At 58.2% G+C, this 19946-nt stretch overlaps 3 protein-coding genes across 4 annotated transcripts; all 3 read left to right on the top strand.

Annotated features, from left to right (window-relative positions):
• The first annotated feature begins 137 nt into the window (after positions 1 to 137).
• LOC129130929 (amine oxidase [copper-containing] 3-like) lies at positions 138 to 9379 on the top strand. Of its 2 annotated transcripts, none has more exons than XM_054649633.2 (4): positions 138 to 5800; positions 7661 to 7946; positions 8137 to 8266; positions 8771 to 9379. In XM_054649633.2, exons 1-4 carry the CDS (start codon positions 4234 to 4236, stop codon positions 9053 to 9055), a joined length of 2268 nt encoding a protein of 755 aa, XP_054505608.2. In that variant the 5' UTR covers positions 138 to 4233; the 3' UTR covers positions 9056 to 9379. The 2 variants fall into 2 exon arrangements, with proteins under 2 accessions (XP_054505608.2, XP_054505607.2); XM_054649632.2 differs by lacking the exon at positions 138 to 5800 and adding an exon at positions 5890 to 6705.
• A 977-nt stretch (positions 9380 to 10356) lies between these two features.
• Positions 10357 to 14170, top strand: LOC129130902 (amine oxidase [copper-containing] 3-like). Its single transcript, XM_054649583.2, has 4 exons — positions 10357 to 11941; positions 12035 to 12320; positions 13011 to 13140; positions 13290 to 14170. Exons 1-4 carry the CDS (start codon positions 10372 to 10374, stop codon positions 13590 to 13592), a joined length of 2289 nt encoding a protein of 762 aa, XP_054505558.2. The 5' UTR covers positions 10357 to 10371; the 3' UTR covers positions 13593 to 14170.
• A 1736-nt stretch (positions 14171 to 15906) lies between these two features.
• Positions 15907 to 19630, top strand: G6PC1 (glucose-6-phosphatase catalytic subunit 1). The gene is made up of 5 exons (XM_054649626.2): positions 15907 to 17235; positions 17706 to 17815; positions 18088 to 18196; positions 18391 to 18506; positions 18605 to 19630. Exons 1-5 carry the CDS (start codon positions 17006 to 17008, stop codon positions 19117 to 19119), a joined length of 1080 nt encoding a protein of 359 aa, XP_054505601.1. The 5' UTR covers positions 15907 to 17005; the 3' UTR covers positions 19120 to 19630.
• Positions 19631 to 19946: the final 316 nt, after the last annotated feature.

The raw sequence follows: 19946 nt of genomic DNA, 5'->3' as shown, positions 1-19946 counted from the left end.
TGGAATTCTTTCAAGGCAGCCCCCTGTGTGTGATGCTGGGCTCTTAGGCCATGCACTTTTAGTGTCCAGTTCTGGTTCTGCCTTTCTCACATTCAGTTGCTCCTTCCCTTCATTCTTTTCATTCCTCTTTGTTATAAACTAATCTGCTGTGCAGGTTGTTTCTGTTCCATCAGCAATACCTCACACTGGGCATGATTTTACCCATGGGCTTGGGTTTGATGGAATCTGTCCCATCTCAGCCCAGTGCGGGACTTGGGCTGTCCCAGTTCAAACAGGTGTGGTGTTTCTCTGAGCCTGCAGTTGCTCCAGGCTTTCTCTGTCCTTTGGGCAGGTGTCTCTTGGCTGTCCTGGATGTCTCTGTGGGGCACACATCTCTTGCTCCTGGCTGCTCCCTGTGTGTGGTACCCAGCAGAGGCAGCTGCCCTGCTGTCCCCAGCCACAGTGCCCTCTGGTCTTCTGGGCATCATCCTGTTCCTGCCTTCCCTGCCTGCCTGCTGGGGCACAGAGGCCTCTCAAGGGACACTCAAAACTTTCCTGATGTCCTGCAGGGCTGCAGCCCCTCTGAGCCAGCAGAGGGTGTAGGGTTTGGTGCCTGTTTGGGTTTGCTGCCCAGCAGAGGCTGTGACAGGCCCTGGGAGCAGCTCCAGACTGGGGCTCTGGCTGTGGCAGCTCCAGCTGCCCAGGAACAGGAGCAGCCCCTTGTGCAGGGAGGTTCCTGCAGTGTGGGAAAGCCCTGCAGGTGCCTGGCCCATGCAGGGAGGGGGCACTGAGCCACACACACATCCCAGGGCCAAGGCAGCTGGAGCAGAGCCCAGAGGAAGAAGGACTTGCTGGCAGGACTTGGTGTGGTGCTGCCTGAGGGGCTCCTCCTCACCACAGTCAAAAAATCTGAGCTCCCAGGGAGCCAGCAGTGCCACGGGAGGATGGAGCACCCAGGACAATTGTCTTGGCAGGTGCTGGCAGGGAGTGGGGTTCATCTGTGGGAGCAGGGGAGGGTTTGTTGTGTGGGAGCAGCTGCAGTGTGCAGTCAGGGCTCTCTGCTTCACCAGCCCTTGAGACATCCCAGCTTAATGCAGGGGAGGAGAACAATGGCTCAGCAGCTGTGGGCAGCCACAGGCCCTGCCAGCAGCACAGCTGGAATGTAGGAAGGGTCAGGCAGGTCCCACTGTTGTGCTTTGCATAAGCTGACCCCTGAGGTGAGGCATTGGGAGTGGGAGCTTTCTAAAGTCTGAGCTCTGCTTTGGGGCTTGCTCAAGCCTTGCTGGTGTTTAGGAGTGTTGGGGTTTTCCTCCTGTGCCCTTTCCCCAAGACAAAACCTGTCTGCATCTGGTTTGGGTTTCAGTAAATTTCAGATGCTATTTTTTGCCACCTCTACCTTTCTGTGTGCGTGAAAAACAGCACTCCCATCTCCCTTGCTATGTTTGGGGAATATGGGCAATTTAGCAAATATCAGATGGGCAGTGCCTAAAAGCAGCCATGTAGCCAAAATAAAACATGGGTTTTAGCCAAAATAGCCCGAATAAAACACGGGTAGGAAGTGAGTTCTCCATGGGATGTGGGTCAGTGATGGGCTGGTCACACTGGGGGCTGGCATGTGGGCAGCAGTACGTGCACTGAGCAGGTCATAAACAAGTTACAAGTTACAGAGACGTGCAATTTCTTTAATTCTAGGTTAGCTTTAAGCTGCTGCAGGCTCCTTTTGGAGAGCAATTCCATGGTGTGTGCGGCCCCCCAAGATCCCTCATTGCTTCCCATCAGGCAGCTATTGACACAGGTTCTGGCTCTGCAGACTTAGTTAATTACTCTGCTTCCACAAATTCCTACTGCAAAATGGAGGTGGATTTAGGGTTGTTTGATTTATTCTGAAACAGAGCTGGAAAAGTCCAGCAGAAACAGACAGCACTAAAAACCCTGTTATCAGACAAGGCCTCCATGGCACAGGAGAAAGCAGAAAGCTGCCATCCTTATCCAGCAGCCCTGGGGTGTGTGCTGTGGTTGCTTTGTCATGGGGATGTCAGTACAGATTAGGGTTTCTCTTTCTTTCCAAGCCCCCAACATGCAGAGAGAACCAGGAGTGTTCCCACAGTCTATTTCTGGATTTCTCTCAGCCCAGCTGCAGGGTTGAGTTGTGATTTGTGGGGCAGGAAGGCCTGTGGAGTTTTCCTAAACTACTGCTGTGCTGCTTGGAAGGGGCCCTTCTGTAATTGCAGCCTGAGCCGTGGCTTTGAGGAGCTGCAGATGCAAACCCGAGGGGTGAAGTCAAACCTGAACAATCTCTCTGTGTGTGCTTCTCAAAGGAAAGGTCCACTGAGCTTTGTCCTGCAGCCATGGGGGTTCTGCTGCAGTCTCACCTTGGCTGTGCTGGTGTGTGTGGCAGCAGAACACTTGTCCTGTTCCTGGGAGGCAGCAGAATGTCCTGGCTGTGCTCCAGACCTGGCCCAGGACAGCAGAGCTGCTGCTCTGTGCTCTAAACCTGACCCAGGACAGCAGAGCTGCTGCTCTGTGCTCCAGACCTGACCCAGGACAGCAGAGCTGCTGCTCTGTGCTCCAAACCTGACCCAGGACAGCAGAGCTGCTGCTCTGTGCCCCAAATGAAATGGGCACCGTGTTCCAGGCCAAAACCAAAAGGGAATTTTTCTTCCAAGCCTATCCTCAGGTAATCCTTGAAACCTGACTGCCTAGGAAATCAGTGCTGCTTTGCCTTGTTGGGGTTACTCAGAGGGATTTGATTCTGCTGCTGGGAGCTGGTGAGAGCAGGCATTTCTGCTGTGTCCCATCCAGCCACAGCTCTGTTTTTCCCTGTGCTGTCCCTGCCCATTGCTGTGTCTGTGCTGCAGTGAGCCCCTTTGCTGGCTCTGTGGCCTCATGAAGCAGGGCTGAGGCTCTGAGGCTCTCCTGGCTGGTGAGGCAGAGCCCTGTGTGCTGGCACAGACAGGCTGAGTGTGTCCCTGCCCTGAGGAAGGCTCAGGCTGCCAGTGGTGGTGAGGATAATGGAGTGTGTCCCACAGCAACGTGGCCCTTCTGCCTCCCAGCCTGGTGTCTGAGCACAGGGGACACAGAGGGGCTGAGCCAGGCAGGATCTGCTGCAGAGGAACAACCAGGGGCTGGTGGGTGCTGTCTCCCATCAGGAAACTGATGCAAGGAAGAGAGGACGAGGGTGAGGTGAGGTGAGGCTGGCAGCAGGAGTGGAAATACTGGGTTGAATCTCCAGCCTTGGTTCTCTTGGATGCCTTGTCCTGCTCAGCACCAGCTCTGGGACTGGAGCCAAGGTGGTGAGTCTTGTCTACCCCGAGCATCTGCTGCGTGGCAGGAGGGAGCACCAGGTCCTTCTGGCTGCCCTGCTCTGCCAGGGCTGTGAGCAGCACAGCTGGGGAATGTTCTTGGGGTGGCACAGGGCAGATGTGGCTGCCCAGCCTGGGCACTGATAGCAGGCACTGCCCTCAGCTGCTGCCAGGGGCAGGTTCAGGGTCCTTCTCTCCTTGAGGGAACCTCTAGGAAGCTGCACCTCAATTTTTCTGAATTGGAGGCAGAGGCTGGATGATGCTGTGGCAGTGCAGTGCTGGGGATTAATTGGCTCAGAGCTGTTCTGAGGTGTTCTAAGAGCTGGTTGTTCACAGCATGTTGGTGCCTGATTCTCATCCTGAACTACACCTCCATGCCTGCCAAAGTTTTTCTCCTGCTACACAGGAGGATGTGTTTTCAGCAAAGGCTTCCATGTGGAAGACTGAAAAAAATTAAATAAAAAGTAACTCCAAGCTTGGAATGGTGTTGCCAGAGGGAATGTTTACAGGGAAGCAGCCTGATAAACAAGGAAAATCGGTGACTTGTAAAGAGGTGAAATTGTGCAGTGTGGCAACAATTCCCAGCTTGTCAGAGCCTCACAGTGGTCACAGCCACCTCAGGCTGACTGCAGAGTCTCCGTTTTTACAGGCAGCCTCAGGAAAGCAGGCTGGACCGAAAAAGTAACGGAATTATGTGGAACTTGTCTGAGTCACTGACCCTACATCTCCACAAGTTCTTTCAGGGCACTGCCGTGAAGGAGGACCAAAGAGGCTGCAGCTGAGAGGAGATCTGCCCTTTCTGGTCACCAAGGGTTTCAGATCTCCTCCCCTAGCCTCTCCCAGTCTTTTGTACTTTCTGTGCTAATCCATCCAGTGCAGCATACACTGACAGAGGCAGGAGCTGGAGAGCCTGCTCTGAAAGTCTCTGAATGCTGCTGGACCAGCTGCAGGCATGAACTTGAAACCCGTGCTCATCCTCCTTGGTCTGGCCTTAGCCACGATCTTCGCTTTGGTCTGCGTGCTGCTGACCAGGGAAAGGAGCCCCAGGACGTGCCAGCACCTGCCCCCGGAGCAGGAGGAGACGGAGGATGGCCAGAGCCTGGTGTTTGCTGACCTGACGGCCGAGGAGATGTCGCAGGTGGTGCGGTACCTGCAGGGCCACCTGGGGGTGCCGCTGGTGGAGGCGTCGCGCGCCGAGCCCTCGGAGAACTGCATCGCCTGGCTGGATGTGCAGGTGCCCGCCAAGGCGGAGGTGCTGCGGTTCCTGGACTCAGGCGGGGCTCGTCCCCCCCGGGAGGCTCTGGCTGTGCTGTACTTTGGGAAGCAGCCAGAGCCCAACATCACCGAGCTGGTGGTGGGGCCGCTGCCCAGGCCGGCGTACCACCGGGACGTGACGGTGCGCAAGTACGGCGGGAAGGTGCCCTACCACCGCAGGCCCACGCTGGCTGTTGAGTACAAGCAGATTGGAGCCTTTCTGAAGAGCCAAGTGTTCCCCTCAGCTCCAGCTTTCATGCAGCAAGTCATGGAGTACGATGGAGCCAACCTTGCCGCCGTGACAGCTGCTCCCCGTGGGTTCCAGTCTGGGGACAGGGTCACCTGGTTTGTCCTGTTTCAGAACGTGAGCGGATTCTTTCTGCACCCCGTGGGGCTGGAGGTGCTGGTGGACCACAGCAGCCTGGACATGTCGGAGTGGGCGGTGAGCAGGGTGTTCTACAACGGGCAATACTACAGGGACATGGTGCAGCTGGAGAGCGCCTACGTGCAGGGTCGGATCAGCGTGGAGAAGGTGAGGAAGGCGCCGCAGGACGGGGATTTCTCCTCCATGAAGCCTCGAGCGCCCGCGGCCGCGCCGTTCCCGCTGCAGTTCGAGCCGCAGGGTCCCCGCTACAGGGTCAGGAACAACCAGGTGCTCTTCCAGGGCTGGAGCTTTGCCTTTGGCATGAGCGTGAGCAGGGGCCTGCGGCTGTTTGACATCCGACACAAGGGGGAGAGGGTTGCCTACGAGATCAGCGTGCAGGAGGCGCTGTCCGTGTACGGCTCCAACTGCCCGGCGGGGATGTCCACCCGCTACATGGACGGCAGCTTCGGCCTGGGGCGCTACACCTCGCCCCTGGTGCCAGGGGTGGACTGCCCCTACCTGGCCACCTTTGTGGACACGCTCTCTCTGTCTGACAGCCTGAGGCCCAAGAAGAGGAAGGCTTCGCTCTGCATCTTTGAGCAGAACCTGGGCTCGCCTCTGAGGCGCCACTACTCCAACCTGCAGTCGCTCTACTACGGGGGGCTGGTGAACTCGGCTCTGGTGCTGCGCTCCATCGCCACCGTGGGCAACTACGACTACGTGTGGGACTTCATCTTCTACCAGAACGGGGCCCTGGAGGGCAAGGTGCAGGCCACGGGGTACCCAAGCTCATCCTTTCTCCATGGGGATGGCCTGAGATATGGCAATAGGCTTTGGGAGCACACCCTGGGTACAATACACACCCATTTTGTCAACTACAAGGTGGACTTGGATGTGGCAGGTAGGTCTGGATCTTCTTTTAATGTCTGCCATTGTTCTGATAAGCCCCAGAGCTTTGAGGTTCCATACAGTCCCTAATAACTGACATCAGAACTCTGCTTCTTTATTCTCCTAACCTCTTCTTTCATTGCAAAATTATTTTTCAATATATAAAGTCTGTCTGTCAAGGTCACTGGGTGGAAAGCAGTGGGAATTTCTGGGAGCTCTGTGTTCAGCTCAGGGAAAGTATGAAAGGTAGCAGCTGAAAAATGTTTGTGTTTCCTTGAGGCCTCATGTCTGGCATGGTGCGTGTTGCCATAGGCACGGGCGGGCAGACGGGGAGTTGGCCCTGTCTGAGCACAGACGCAGTGAGCCTGCTTTCACAGAGCCTGCTGCTGCTCCTGGCACTCCTCCTCCCCTGGGAAACCCTCCTGGTGTCTCACTGCCCCATGTAAAGCAGGGCAGCTTGTCCTGGTGCTCCGTGGGGCTGAGCTCCTGCAGATCCCTCCCTTCTTCTCTTGGGGGAATACTCAATCCTGAGTTGTGCAGCCACTGCAGCCACCCAGTGAGGTCCCCTGCTCCCCTGTGCAGTCACAGTCTGGCAGTGGATGTCTGCACAGGGTTTCTGAGCCCAGGAGCAGCCCCCTGCTCCCAGTGAGTGCTGGAAGTGCAGGGATGCTCAGCCTCAGGTGGTCAACTCTGCTCTGGTGCTTTGCTCCATCGCCACCGTGGGCAACTACGACTACGTGTGGGACTTCATCTTCTACCAGAACAGGGCCCTGGAGGGCAAGGTGCAGGCCACAGGGTACCCAAGCTCGTCCTTTCTCCATGGGGATGGCCTGAGATATGGCAATAGGCTTTGGGAGCACACCCTGGGTACAATACACACCCATTTTGTCAACTACAAGGTGGACTTGGATGTGGCAGGTAGGTCTGGATCTTGTCTCTCCTTTTGAAAAAAGTAGTCTCTCTAAATACTTCTCAAAGAACTTTACTTTTTTGGTGGTCATTCAGGTTTTCCTTCCCACTTGTGGGGCAGGGTGGGGTGCTTGCAGTGGGGGAGTGGCAGAACTGCAGGAACAGGGAGAAGGCAGATGAAATCAGACTGTCACTGTTAATACTGCCAGGGGAGGTGTGGGCTTACAAGTTTTGTTCATGTGAGAAAAAGAAAGGAAAAGAGCTCAGCTGTGCATGGATCTTCTTCTGTGGGGCTCAGACCTTCACAGACCACAAGTTCGGCTCTGAAATGGTTTTTATGGAAGCTGAGAACTCGTGTTAAAGGGGCAGAACACAGAGGGGCTTCATGGTGGGACAGGCAGGAGGTTCTGAGCAATAACCCCTCTGCCAGACCTGCACAGTCACTGGCCATCAAATGCTCTCAGCAGCCTTTTGCCACCTCATCCCCAGGCTGATTTGCTCCTGTTGCTCCAAACCTTGGGCCCACTTCTCTTCTTTGTGGCAGGGCCTGAGAGCAGCCCAACACTGCTCTTGTCTGTGATGTGCAAATGTGTGCAGCACCCAGGCTGCTGCAGGGGCCTCCACTGTGCAGGATGAGCACTAACAAAGGCCATGCTCTTGTTAATTAGACTGTGGGGGCAAACAGGGAAGAAAATGGGAGGCAAACCTGTTTTTCTGCCCTGGGGTGAGGCTCATCCCTCGTCCCCTCTTGTCTCTGCTGCCCAGTGGTGCTGCCCAGCCTGGACAAGTGTCCAGCCATAGATCCACACCTGGGGTGTTGTCCTGGCATGGGGAACTGCAGAGCAGCAGCAGCTGCTCCTGGGGTGCTCAGAGCCCAGGGTGCATGGAGAGCTGGCTCTGTGATGTCCTTGGGGAGCAGGGCACCGTGGGGACTCTCCTCAGTGACTTTGTTTTGACTTCACAGGGGTAAAAAACTCCCTCATGGCCCATGACATGGTGTTTGAGATGGCACAGGCTCCCTGGAGCCCGGAGCAGCAGATAGAGAGGCCACGACTCACCAGGAGAGTCCTGGACACAGAAGACCAGGCTGCCTTCCTGCTCCACTCCAAGATGCCCAGATACATCTACTTTGCTGCCAACAGCAAAAACAAGTGGGGCCACCAGCGTGGCTACAGGATCCAGATCACCAGTTCTGCAGGGGACCACATCCCTGAGGCCAGCTCCATGGAGAGGGCCATCAGCTGGGCAAGGTCAGGCTGCTCTGGCTGGCAGGGCAGGTTCCCAGAGAGCCCCTCAGCCCTGCCAGCTGGGAAGGCATTGCTGGATGGCCCTGGATGGGAGGCACAGGGAAGAACTCTTCTGGGCTCTGCAGGCTTTCAGGAGTTGATTTAGCTCTGCCCTGCCTCGGGGGGCTGCTCCCCTCTTTTTTCTTGTCCTCAGGTACCAGCTGGCTGTCACCAGGAGGAAGGAGGAGGAGCCCACCAGCACCAGCATCTACAACCAGAATGACCCCTGGACACCCACTGTGGCCTTCGCTGACTTCATCAACAACGAGACCATCACCAACGAGGTGAGCTGGGCTTCCTGGGCTGAATGTGCCACCCAGCCAAGGCTCAGTGGGAGCCCCAAGGAGCAGAGAGGCTCCAGCAGCACCTCTGGGACACTGGGCCCAGCTTTGAGAGCAGCAGCCCAGAGGAAAGGGGGTTTGAGCATCTCCTTCTCTGTGTGTCTGCTTGGTACTTGGGTCAGAGAACACAGAGAGTGTGTGCAGAGCAGAAGCTTCTTTCTCCCTGTGGAGAAATGCTGGCAAAACATCATGAAAATCCCTGTGAGGCCATGGAGGTCAAAGCAAGGGTCCTTCCACTGGGTGGATGTCTGCAGCCATGGCTGTGGCAGGTTCTGGGGAAGGGGGGAGCTCTTTCCCAGGAGAGGGGAGCTGGGTGTGTGTGTGGGAGCTGGCTGGTGCCCATCAGGGTCCCCCTCCTTCTCTTCTGTCACTCCCCACTGCCCCACGTGTATTTTGGCCACTGCAGCTCCTGAAGTAACCCTGGGCTTGTGGCTCTTCCCTGCCTAGGACCTGGTTGCCTGGATAACTGCTGGCTTCCTCCACATTCCACACTCTGAGGACATTCCCAACACTGTGACCGTGGGAAACTCGGTTGGTTTTCTCCTGAGGCCCTACAACTACTATGACCTGGACCCCTCTATATACTCCCAGGATGGTGTGTTTTTCACCAGCGAGCAGGACTTTACAGCATGTGAAATCAACCCTCTTGCCTGCCTGCCCAAAACTGCCTCTTGTTTGCCAAACTTCCCCCCATTCACTTTTGATGGTTTTCGAAATATGAGCAGGCTTTAATGCCTCAGGATGGTGAGGAGATGTGGTCAGAGACACCAGGCTGACTGTTCTGTCTCCAAATTTCAGCTTTTTAGTGAAGTTGTCTCAATTTTCAGTTGTCCAGTGACTTCATGTTTTATCATTGCTTTTGAAATAGTGCTCTTGAAAAGGGAAACCTGATTTTCCTAGTATGATGTGAGATGGAAGTCTATGTTATCTGTTAACTCCTGAATTTGAGTCTATTGCCAGAGGAGAGTCAGGAGAGAATCCTGTTCCTCTGCTGTAGAAGCAAGTGCTGTGTAGTGCATATCTCAGGTTTAAATAATGAAAATGGTGCTGGTCCAATGCTCTCAAGTGTCTCATTCTTACAACTTAAAACAGCAGCATCTCCTGGGGAGTGGTGCTGCTCTCTGCCATCTTTCCTGTGCCCACAAACCACCCCAGCGTGGCTCTGGGTGTTGTCAGGGCACAGGAGTGTCCAGCTGGAGGCAGGAGGGACAAGCTGGGGTGGAGGTGGGCACTGGCACCAAGCCCTGTGGCTGCTGCTGGGGGGAGGTTGGGTCATGGCCAAGACCGTGTGGGTTGTGGCTCTCAGGCCCTCAGTGCTGGGCACAAGGGAGGGATCTGGACAGGACCTTGCAGGAAGGGGTTTCATGGCTTTCATGATTTCACCTTTGATGGCTGCTGGTGATGCAGCAGGGCCAGTGCCACTGCCTGTTTGCCAGGGTGCTGGCTGGGCTCTGGTGCCTCTGTTCCCCTCCTTGCTGCCCCATCTGTGCTAGGCTGTAACTCAGGACCAGTGGGCACCTTTGCAAGGTGACAAAGAGCTGTCCCCTCCCTCCTGGCTGTAGGACCATGGGGATGTTGGCAGCAGCAGTGATGGCAGGGCTGTGCCAGGATGGGTGCTGTGTTTAGCACTGCTCTGCACAGGGACGATTTATCTCTACAGCCTGCCCAGTATCTGCGGGGTTAAGAGACAGAGCAGAAGTGAGAATATGCTTATTTCCCCTAAACAACTGCATCCATCCTCCCCAAGCTCTGCAGTGTAGGGTCTGGGACCAGAGGGGAAGGACAGATGTACAAACGTTGAGTTTACTTAAAATTATGGCCCTCTAGGGAAGCAGAGCATAGTTGCCTTTTATGGTTCCCAGCAAATCCTGGCAATGTGTGAGAACGTCCCCTTGCACCCCCCTGCGAGTTCCAGGGGCTGTTCCCTGCTGAGGAAACAGGGGAGGAAAATAAACCCAGCCCCTTGTTCTAGTGAGTGGCTGGGAGGATTCCACAGCTGGAAACGTGTCCTGCCAGACTGTGAGAGAGCACTCAGTGCCTCAGCAGGCATGAGCCTCAAAACCGTGCTCATCCTCCTTGGTCTGGCCTTAGCCACCATCTTCGCTTTGGTCTGCGTGCTGCTGACCAGGGAAAGGAGCCCCAGGACGTGCCAGCACCTGCCCCCAGAGCAGGAGGAGACGGAGGATGGCCAGAGCCTGGTGTTTGCTGACCTGACGGCCGAGGAGATGTCGCAGGTGGTGCGGTACCTGCAGGGCCACCTGGGGGTGCCGCTGGTGGAGGCGTCGCGCGCCGAGCCCTCGGAGAACTGCATCGCCTGGCTGGATGTGCAGGTGCCCGCCAAGGCAGAGGTGCTGCGGTTCCTGGACTCAGGCGGGGCTCGTCCCCCCCGGGAGGCTCTGGCTGTGCTGTACTTTGGGAAGCAGCCAGAGCCCAACATCACCGAGCTGGTGGTGGGGCCGCTGCCCAGGCCGGCGTACCACCGGGACGTGACGGTGCGCAAGTACGGGGGGAAGGTGCCCTACCACCGCAGGGCCGTCACGGGCAGGGAGTACGCGGAGATCAACGCCCTCATCCACAGGGAGCTGAGGAAGGCACCGCTCTTCCTCACCGCCTGCTGCGAGTCCAACGGCACCGACCTGGTCACCCTCACCACGGCCCCACGGGGATTCAAGTCTGGTGACCGCCTGACCTGGTTTGTTCTTTTCCACAATGTGGCTGGCACTGGCTACTACCTGTCCCCAGTGGGGCTGGAGGTGCTGGTGGACCACGGGGACCTGCACGTGTCCCGGTGGCAGCTGCGCAAAATCTTCTACAACGGCCGCTACTTTGCCAGCACGGGGGATCTGGAGCAGGAGTTTGTGGTTGGTGCACTGGAGGTGGTCAGACTGAAGCAGCCCCAGGCTGATGCAGTGCTGGGCTCAATGAAGCCCCGGCGCCCTCCTGGGCCCCCGGGCCCGCTGCAGTTTGAGCCGCAGGGTCCCCGCTACAGCGTCAGGAACAATCACGTCACCTTCCAGGGCTGGAGCTTTGCCTTTGGCATGAACCCCAACACTGGCCCGCGCCTCTTCGACATCAGGTACCGTGGGGAGAGGATTGTCTATGAGCTGAGCCTGCAGGAAGCCTTGGCCCTGTACGGCTCCAACTCTCCCGGGGGAATGTCCACCCGCTACCTGGACGGCAGCTTTGGCATCGGCCGGTTCGCCTACGAGCTGGTGCGGGGCCTGGACTGCCCCTACACAGCCACCTACGTGGACCGGCACTACCTGGCAGAGACAGACACTCCCAAAACCAACCAAAACTCCCTCTGCATTTTTGAGCACGACTCTGCCCTCCCTCTGAGGCGCCACTTCTCCGACTCACAGTCCTTCTACTACGGCGGGCTGCGGAAGAACGCGCTGGTGATCCGCGCCATCTCCACGCTCATCAACTACGATTACATCTGGGATTTCCTGTTCCACGCCACCGGCGCCGTGGAGGTCCGGGTGCACGCCACGGGCTACATCAGCTCCTCCTTCCTCCATGGCCGAGGCACTGACTATGGCAACAGGGTTGGGCCGCACACGCTGGGGACGATGCACATCCACCATATCCACTACAAGGTGGACCTGGACGTTGATGGTAGGTCTGGCCACCTTTGTGCATGGCTGTGGTTTACTGTGGCCTTCTGTGGGGTGCAGAGCTTGTGAGAGGGTTTTCTCTTCTGCTTCACAGGGCAGCTGAACTCCCTGGAGAGCCAGGATATGGAGTATGAGTTTGTCAAAGATCCCTGGAGCGCACAGAGCACCATTGAGCGGCCGCACCTCCGCAGGGAAAGGCTGGAGAGGGAGGATGAGGCAGCATTCCCACTCAATGTCCCCCTGCCCCGCTACCTCTCCTTTGTCAGCCCCAATCCCAACAAGTGGGGGCACCCACGCAGCTACAGGATCCAGGTCATCAGCTTTGCTGGGAAGCACCTGCCCACCAACAGCTCCATGGAGCGCTCTGTCAGCTGGGGCAGGTGGGTGCTGAGGCCTCAGCAGCTTCTGCTCCTGGTGGAGGGAGGTTCTCACCCCTGGGCAGGCCTGCAGCAGGCTGCAGGGACGGGTTAAACAAAGGGTTAAAGCAAACACAAGCATAGCTTTTGGCTCTGAAATTTCCTTGAGATGTTGCTCAATAATATCTGCTCATGGTAGGTCACAGGCAGGAGTCTGACCCCACGTCAGACAAATTTAGAGCAACCCCATGTGTTTTTGCCTTTGAGGGGAAGTAGGCTGCAGAAGGAATTCCTAAGGGAAGCACTGGCATTGCCAGGTTGTGGTATCTTCCCACGAGGACAGAATGCCTTTTGGAAAATGCTTGGGATCAGCACAGAGCAGTCTCAGTGCCAGGGTGAGCTGATGGAGCTCATGCTGGGGATGTCTGTGTGGGGGAGAAGCAGATGTGGCTTAAGGGAGTGCACTGGGCATTGAGAGACAGCATTGGCACCTGGATCCATCCATGTTCCAGCCATGCTGGAAAAGCCACAGGCAGCAAGGGATCCCCCACAAAGCTTGGAGATGCTGGGGCTGCTGCCCATTTCTGCCCTCTTGGCCCTTTCCCTCCCCACCCCAGGGCAGACTGGGGATGCCCAGCCCCGGTTTGGCAGTGCCTCCCAGCTGGCAATGCCGTGGCTGGCGTGGACAAGCCCCTGTGAGCCCTGTGCTGGCAGGTACCAGCTGGCTGTCACCCAGAGGAAGGAGGAGGAGCCCACCAGCACCAGCATCTACAACCAGAACGACCCCTGGACACCCACTGTGGCCTTTGCTGACTTCATCAACAACGAGACCATCACCAACCAGGTGAGCTGGGCTTCCTGGCGTGGGGAGAAGCTGAACCTTGTGGGGCCATCCTGGACAGAAGCTGCCCCTGTCCCAGAGCCAGCCTGAGCAGCTGCTGGGCTGGCAGAGTCCTGCTCAGCCTGACAGATGCCTCGTTCCTCTTCTCCCAGGACTTGGTGGCCTGGATCACTGTGGGCTTCCTGCATGTCCCTCATGCTGAAGACATCCCCAACACAGTGACAGTGGGGAACAGTGTTGGCTTTTTCCTGAGGCCCTACAACTACTTCAGCGAGGACCCCTCGGTGGATTCAGCTGACAGTGTGTACTTCAGCAGTGAGCAGGAGGCTGGGGCGTGTGGGGACAATCCCCTCGCCTGCCTGTCCTCTGCTGCCACCTGTGCCCCCCGCCTGCCCCCCTTCCACTTCGGGGGCTTCCTCAACCTCAGCCTGGCACCGCCCCTGGGTGGGCTCTGATGGGCCTGGGGCTGCTGGGTGGGCACTCAGGGGGTCTCTGTCCCACACCAGGACCTGCCCCGTCCTGCCCAGGCTGTCCTGTGCCCGGGGTCAGGTGTTGGGAGAAGCTCAGCTCTCATTTCAGCACTGCAGCAAAGGAGGACCCAAATCCCCTGAAAAGCAGCCCCTGGGGATGATTTTATTTCACCCTGGATGTCACCTTGTGTACTGTGGGGTTCCCACAGCCACTCCTCTCCTCTGGGATGGGGCTTCCACCTCCTTCCCATCACTGGTGCACACAGGGGACAGTGCTGGCCACAGCACAAAGCTGCAGCTGCCCCTGGGGCTGTGCTCCAGCTGAGGTTTTGCCCACAGTGGCAGCAGTGAGTGGTGTGGTGCTGCTGTGGAATGGCCCAAACCTCCTCCCCAGCCATTGCAGCATCAGGGCTGGCTCTGCAGAAGGAGGTGCTGCCCTGGGCTCGCTGGGAGGCTGCTGGAGAGCCCAGGCTGAGCCTCTGGATGGGCCCAGCCCGGGCTGGGCACTGCCCTGTGTGTGCCCTTCCCAATAAATGGGCACTCAGTGCTTTTCCTGAACAAACTCCTGGCTGCTGCTCTGTCTCCTGTGGCTGGGCCCGGACCCCAGAAGGGCTGAAGCCCTGTTAGGGAAGGTCCTGGCTCAGCTCTGAGGGGCTCCCAGGGCTGTGGGGCAGCCCCAGAGCCTGGCACGGTGCCTGGCATGGCTGTGTGGGTTGTCCTGGCGATGCTCCTGGACCCTGGTGCTGGCAGGAGGTTCCTGCCAGGGAATATGGAGCAAACAAGGCAGTTAATGTTTAACAGTTGTTCTGAGCTGTGTTAATCAGTTCTGGGCCTGGCTGCTGCCCAGCCTGCTCAGCCCCCCTGTGTGGGGACCCTTGGTTCCACACCCCAGCTGCATGTGCAGCCCACAGGGCCCCTCCCCACCGTGCCAGGCTGGCATGGGGACACCGAGAAGCTTGGTGAGGTCGGTGCCAGCCCTGGCACACGGCTGCAGACACAGAACACTCACCAAAGAGTCCCTGGGGGCACCGTGGGTATCCTTGCCCTCACTGTAGTGGGTGGATCTGAGCAGAACGTGCTGAGAGGGGCTTGGGCAGCCCTCATGGCTGTGCCCCTGGGAGCCAGCCCAGCCTGCTGCAGCACAGGGGACAGGGGAGGGGAGCAGAGGGCAGCTCAGGCCGTGGCTTGGGGTGAGGCTGCAGTGGCCCCTGGGTGCCCTGGGGTGACAGCAGGGGCTGTGTGAGAGCAGGAAGGTCGTGCCCAGCCCTGTGCCCACATGGGCAGTGCTGACGCAGGGACCACGCTGCCACAGCCCAGCCTGGACCTTGCAGCTGTCAGGGAACGTTCTGGAGCAAGCACGGGCACTCCACGTGGCACATTCAGCCCCCACTGGTGCTGTGCTGGCCAGAGCTGCACCCAGAGCCTTGGGAATCACGGGCACAGCGTGTGCCAGAGCCAGCTGGGCCACTGCAGTCACAGAGCTGGGCCTGCTGAGGCACAAACTGGGTTCCCCCAGCCTGGCCCCAGTCCTTCCATGGAAAGCCAGCCCACTTTTAGTGCACATCCCTGCAGGGATGAGCAGGGATGGGCAGGGGAGGGGTGCAGGGCATGAGCAGGACCCTGAGCAATGGTCAGACCAGCCAGAATGCAGAACCTGCAGTGCCCACACAGCTCCTGCTCCCCAGGTCCTCACAGGGACTTTGGGGCTGGGGATTTATCCACAGGGCAGGGCACGGAGCAGGGCTGGGACCATGTGGGCCCTGGCACCTCTGGCACTGTCCTGACCAGTGGCAAGTGCACAAACACTGGCTGAGAGTGACTGGGCCACTCTGTCCCTTGGCTGCTCCCATCCTGCTTCCTGCTCTCTCCCCACTAGGGCCCCAGTTTTCCTGCAGGGACTCTTTCCCAGGGGACTGCAGTGCTAGCCCCCATCCCCCAACACCTTTTGCCCCATTTTCTGCTGTGAAATCTCCTGGGAAGGATTTATTGCTGATGGTTTCAAAATATTTTTGGAACAGAAGCCAAGTCTGTTGCATTCCTTCACGCTGGCCAAAGCCACTCTCAGTTGAAGACCCTGGAGTGAGCTGTTGGGGAATTTGTTTTGCAAGAGCCATTCAGTTTCTGTGCAAACTCCTGTTTTGTTGGGATGTTTTGCAGGTCAGGAGCTCAGTCCAGGGTCTGGGACCCCCTTCTTTGGGTGCAGCACAGCCAGGCTGGATGGGACATGCCTGTGTCTGTGGCCTTTGCCTGCTTTCCTCCCAGGCCATATCCCAAGGAGGGGTTTGCTGGTGCTTTGCCTGTCAGACCCCATGGCTCCCTGGGCTCTGCACGGGCAGAGGGGCAGGATGGGGCCTGCAAGTGCTGCTGTTTGTCAGCAGGACTCAGTGCTGGACACAGCTCTCCCAGAGACAAACAACACAGGGCAGGGGTTCAAGGATCCTGACATGAATTTTCTCAGGAGGGAGAGAAGTGATGCATTTCACTGGCTGTTGATCATTAATGCCTTGCTGCCTGCTCAGCTGTGCTGGGTGCTGCCTGGGCACCCTGTGCTGCTGCCCCAGGGCTGTGCCCAGGCACTGGCAGCTGTGGGTGACAAAGATGCAGTGCCAGCAGTGCTGGCAGGGACAGCAGAGTGCAGCTGGGGTGGAGGGGATGGCCATGGGTGCTGCAGGATGAGTTCTGTGTTGGGCTCTGTACCCACAGCTGGGTCTGATGGGGCAGGAGGGATTAACCCAGTGGAGCAGTGCAGTCCCTATTTGCAAAGGTCCTTCAGCCCCCCAGTAGAGATCAGAACACATCTGGCAGCCAGGAGCACCCCAGCCTGGCTCTCTGGGACTGCAGGGACCTCCTGGAATGGCTTTGAAAGTTTCCCATCATGCAAAGTTAAATTGGCCTGGCAAATGAGGAGGGGGTGGGCAGTCTGCCCTCTGCTCCATGCACCCACTGCATGCTCTGGGCATCCTCACACACTCTGGTTCACAGGGGGATGGCAGAGAGACCAGAGCAATTGTCAGCCCTGGCCATGGCAGCTCTGCAGGACTGTCACACACAGCGTGTGGGATCAAGGAGCAAGGGCTGTGGGTCACTCAGAGCTGTTGTGCTGGCTCGCTGGAAGAGCCAGGGCTGCAGGAACCCCCTGAGTGAGGGGATGGTGCTGGGCTTGGAGCACTGCTCTCCACGTGCCCTCACAACCTGTTTTCCCCTTTTACGTAAGCTGTTCCAAACATGTTTGTTACAACCCCCTGGTGATGTACCTTTGGAAAGAGTGGTTTTGGGTCCAAAGATCAGTGCTGGGACAGTGACCTGCCTGCTGCAAACAAGACCCTGCAGAGTATAAAACCCCAGTGGCCCAGTGGAGCAGGGGACAGCCGGAGGCACGCCGAGGGCAGCAGAGGAGGATGGAGGCCAACATGAACCTCCTGCATGATGTGGGCATCCAGACCACACACTGGCTGCAGCAGCGCTTCCAGGGCTCCCAGGACTGGTTCCTCTTCATCTCCTATGCTGCTGATCTCAGGAATGCTTTTTTTGTCCTCTTCCCTATCTGGTTCCACTTCAGTGAAGCAGTGGGCATCAGGCTCATCTGGGTGGCTGTCATCGGGGACTGGCTCAACCTCGTCTTCAAGTGGTGAGTGGCCCCTGAGCCAACACTCCCCCCTGTGCTGGCACACCTGGACTGATGTGGGCCAGCTGGGTGCTCTCAGCCCCAGCTGGGCAGTGACAATGGTCACTCCTTCCCAAGCCATGCAGGAACAGCTCTCCCCCTCTGCTCCAAGCAGAGATGGAGCCTCCTGCAAACAGAGCCTCCCATCAGCCAGGGCTGTGGTGCTGAGTGGGGGGATCTTCACAGAGCCCCTCAGCACAGGAGGCGATATTGACTTTGCTTCCAGAACGTTCTTGCTCTTTCCCCCCTCAGGGCTGGGGATGGGGACATGGGCAGGCAGTGTCAGCTGTCAGAACAGGCAATCAGCTGGGTCCTGAGTCTGCCAGGATGCCCTGCACCACTTGTGGGTCCTTTGCTTCTTCCATCTCCCAGGACAGATCTAAAGCTGCAGCTGTGCCCTGGACCTCCCCAGAGCCCTTCTCTTTTCTTTTCAGGATCCTCTTTGGGGAGAGACCATACTGGTGGGTCCTTGACACGGACTATTATGGCAACAGCTCTGCACCAGAGATCCAGCAGTTCCCTCTCACCTGCGAGACAGGACCTGGTAGGGCTCCCTGAGCCATGGGAGGGGCTTGCAGCCAGGGGCAGGAGGTGCTTGCCCATGAACAAGCAAAGAGGGGGGTGCTGGCAGCCTGCAGGGAGCACACAGCCCTGCACAGCTCTGCAGAGAGGCTGCTGCTGTGCCTGCAGGGGAAGGAGGCAGGGCAGCCCCTGCACTGAGCAGACCTTGACCCCTGTGGTGGCTCAGCACAAACCCCTGTGGGTGCTGAGCTCTGGCCCATGCAGAGCCTGACCTGGGTCTCTCTTCTTGCCCAGGGAGCCCATCTGGCCATGCCATGGGTGCAGCAGGCGTGTACTACGTGATGGTGACAGCCCTGCTCTCTGCTGCTGGGGGAGAGAAGCAGTCAAGGACACTGGGATACTGGTAAGCTGTGTGCCAAAACCACCTGTGCCAGGCAGAGGTGGCTCCAGCACTGACAGGCACAGCCAAGCCCACCAAGGTGCAAGGCTGTGGGCTTGGAGCATGGGGACAGGCTCAGGGACAGCCAGGCATTGTCTGGAGTACCTGATGGCAATGCCCATGGCCCTGGCACCCACATGGCCACCTGTCCCTCACAGGGTGCTGTGGACAGTGCTCTGGATTGGGTTCTGGGCAGTTCAGGTCTGTGTCTGCATGTCCCGAGTCTTCATCGCCGCTCACTTCCCCCACCAGGTGATTGCAGGGGTGTTCTCAGGTGAGTGTACCTGACCCCCCTCCCTGTCCCTGCAGCACCACTGTGCTGGACTGCAGCACTGCAGCACTGACCAGTGCTCCCACTTTGTTACTGGGCAGGGATGGCTGTGGCCAAGACCTTCCAGCACGTCCGCTGCATCTACCACGCCAGCTTCCACCGGTACCTGGGCATCACCATCTTCCTCTTCAGCTTCACCCTGGGTTTCTACCTGCTGCTGTGGACATTCGGCGTGGACCTGCTCTGGACGCTGGAGAAGGCACAGAAGTGGTGCAGCAACCCTGAGTGGGTCCACATTGACACCACTCCCTTTGCCAGCCTCCTCCGAAACCTGGGCATCCTCTTCGGGCTGGGGCTGGCCCTCAATTCCCACCTGTACCAGGAGAGCTCCCGGTTAAAGCAGGGCCAGCAGCTGCCCTTCTTCCGCCTGGGCTGCATCGCTGCCTCCCTCCTCATCCTCCACGTCTTTGATGCCTTCAAGCCTCCCTCCCACGTGCAGCTGCTCTTCTACGCCCTCTCCTTCTGCAAGAGCGCGGCTGTGCCCCTGGCGACCGTCGGCCTCATCCCCTACTGCCTGTCCCAGCTCCTGGCCACACAGCACAAAAAGGCTGCCTAAGGGACCCCAGGGGTGGCTCAGGGGCAGCTGCCAGGCCCTGGGTGCACCTCAGCCGCTGGTTCTGCACTGGGAGCAGGCCGTGGAGGCTGGGCCGGTGGTGCTGCTGGGTGGCTCCCACAACACGGACCCACAGTGCCAGTGCCGCTGGGCTGGGCTGGCTGGTGGCACAGAGAGAGAGCCCTGCACAGCCACGACTCCCCTGCTGCCCCTCCTGCACCCACAGCTGGGGGGCATCTGCCCAGGACCCAGCAGCAGCAGCGAGAAGTCCTGCACTCCCTTGCAGCTCGTGGGGACAGGCCACCTTGTGCTGCAGGGCTGGGGACAGCGCCACTGGCAGCAGGGCTGGCACCTCAGCGAGTCTGGGGTCTGCTCAAGAGGCAGCTCTGTCACAGGAATGGACAGACTGACATGGAGTTCAAGTGCCAGTGTGGGTGAGGGACCCCCAGCCCTGGGACGTTTGGTGCTCACCCCTGTGATCAGTGTGGGGGGCATACATGCATGGCATGGAGCTGGGCACAGGAGATGTTTTATTAAAGATGAAGGTTGTTTAGCTGGAGAGTTTGAGTGTCCTACTGGCCAGCACCATGGGATGGGGGATCAGCTCCTGGATGCAGGGTTGTGCCATGGCCTGCAGATGGCAGAGGAAGGACATTAGGATATTTCTCCTGGGGGCTGAAGACACGTTCAAGGCACTGGAAACGGCACTGCACAGTGCCCTGGGTCTTCACCTTTTGTCCTGAGCTGCAGCTGAACCCTGACAGCACAGTGGGGGCAATGAGCTGCTTTTTGTGCTGTTTATCCAAGGTTTCTGGGTGCACTTTGTGCCA

The sequence above is a fragment of the Agelaius phoeniceus genome, chromosome 26, assembly GCF_051311805.1.
Source record: "Agelaius phoeniceus isolate bAgePho1 chromosome 26, bAgePho1.hap1, whole genome shotgun sequence".
NCBI lineage: Eukaryota > Metazoa > Chordata > Aves > Passeriformes > Icteridae > Agelaius > Agelaius phoeniceus.
The sequence above is the reverse complement of the archived record's forward strand: the minus strand, read 5'-3'. Positions and strand labels throughout refer to the sequence as shown.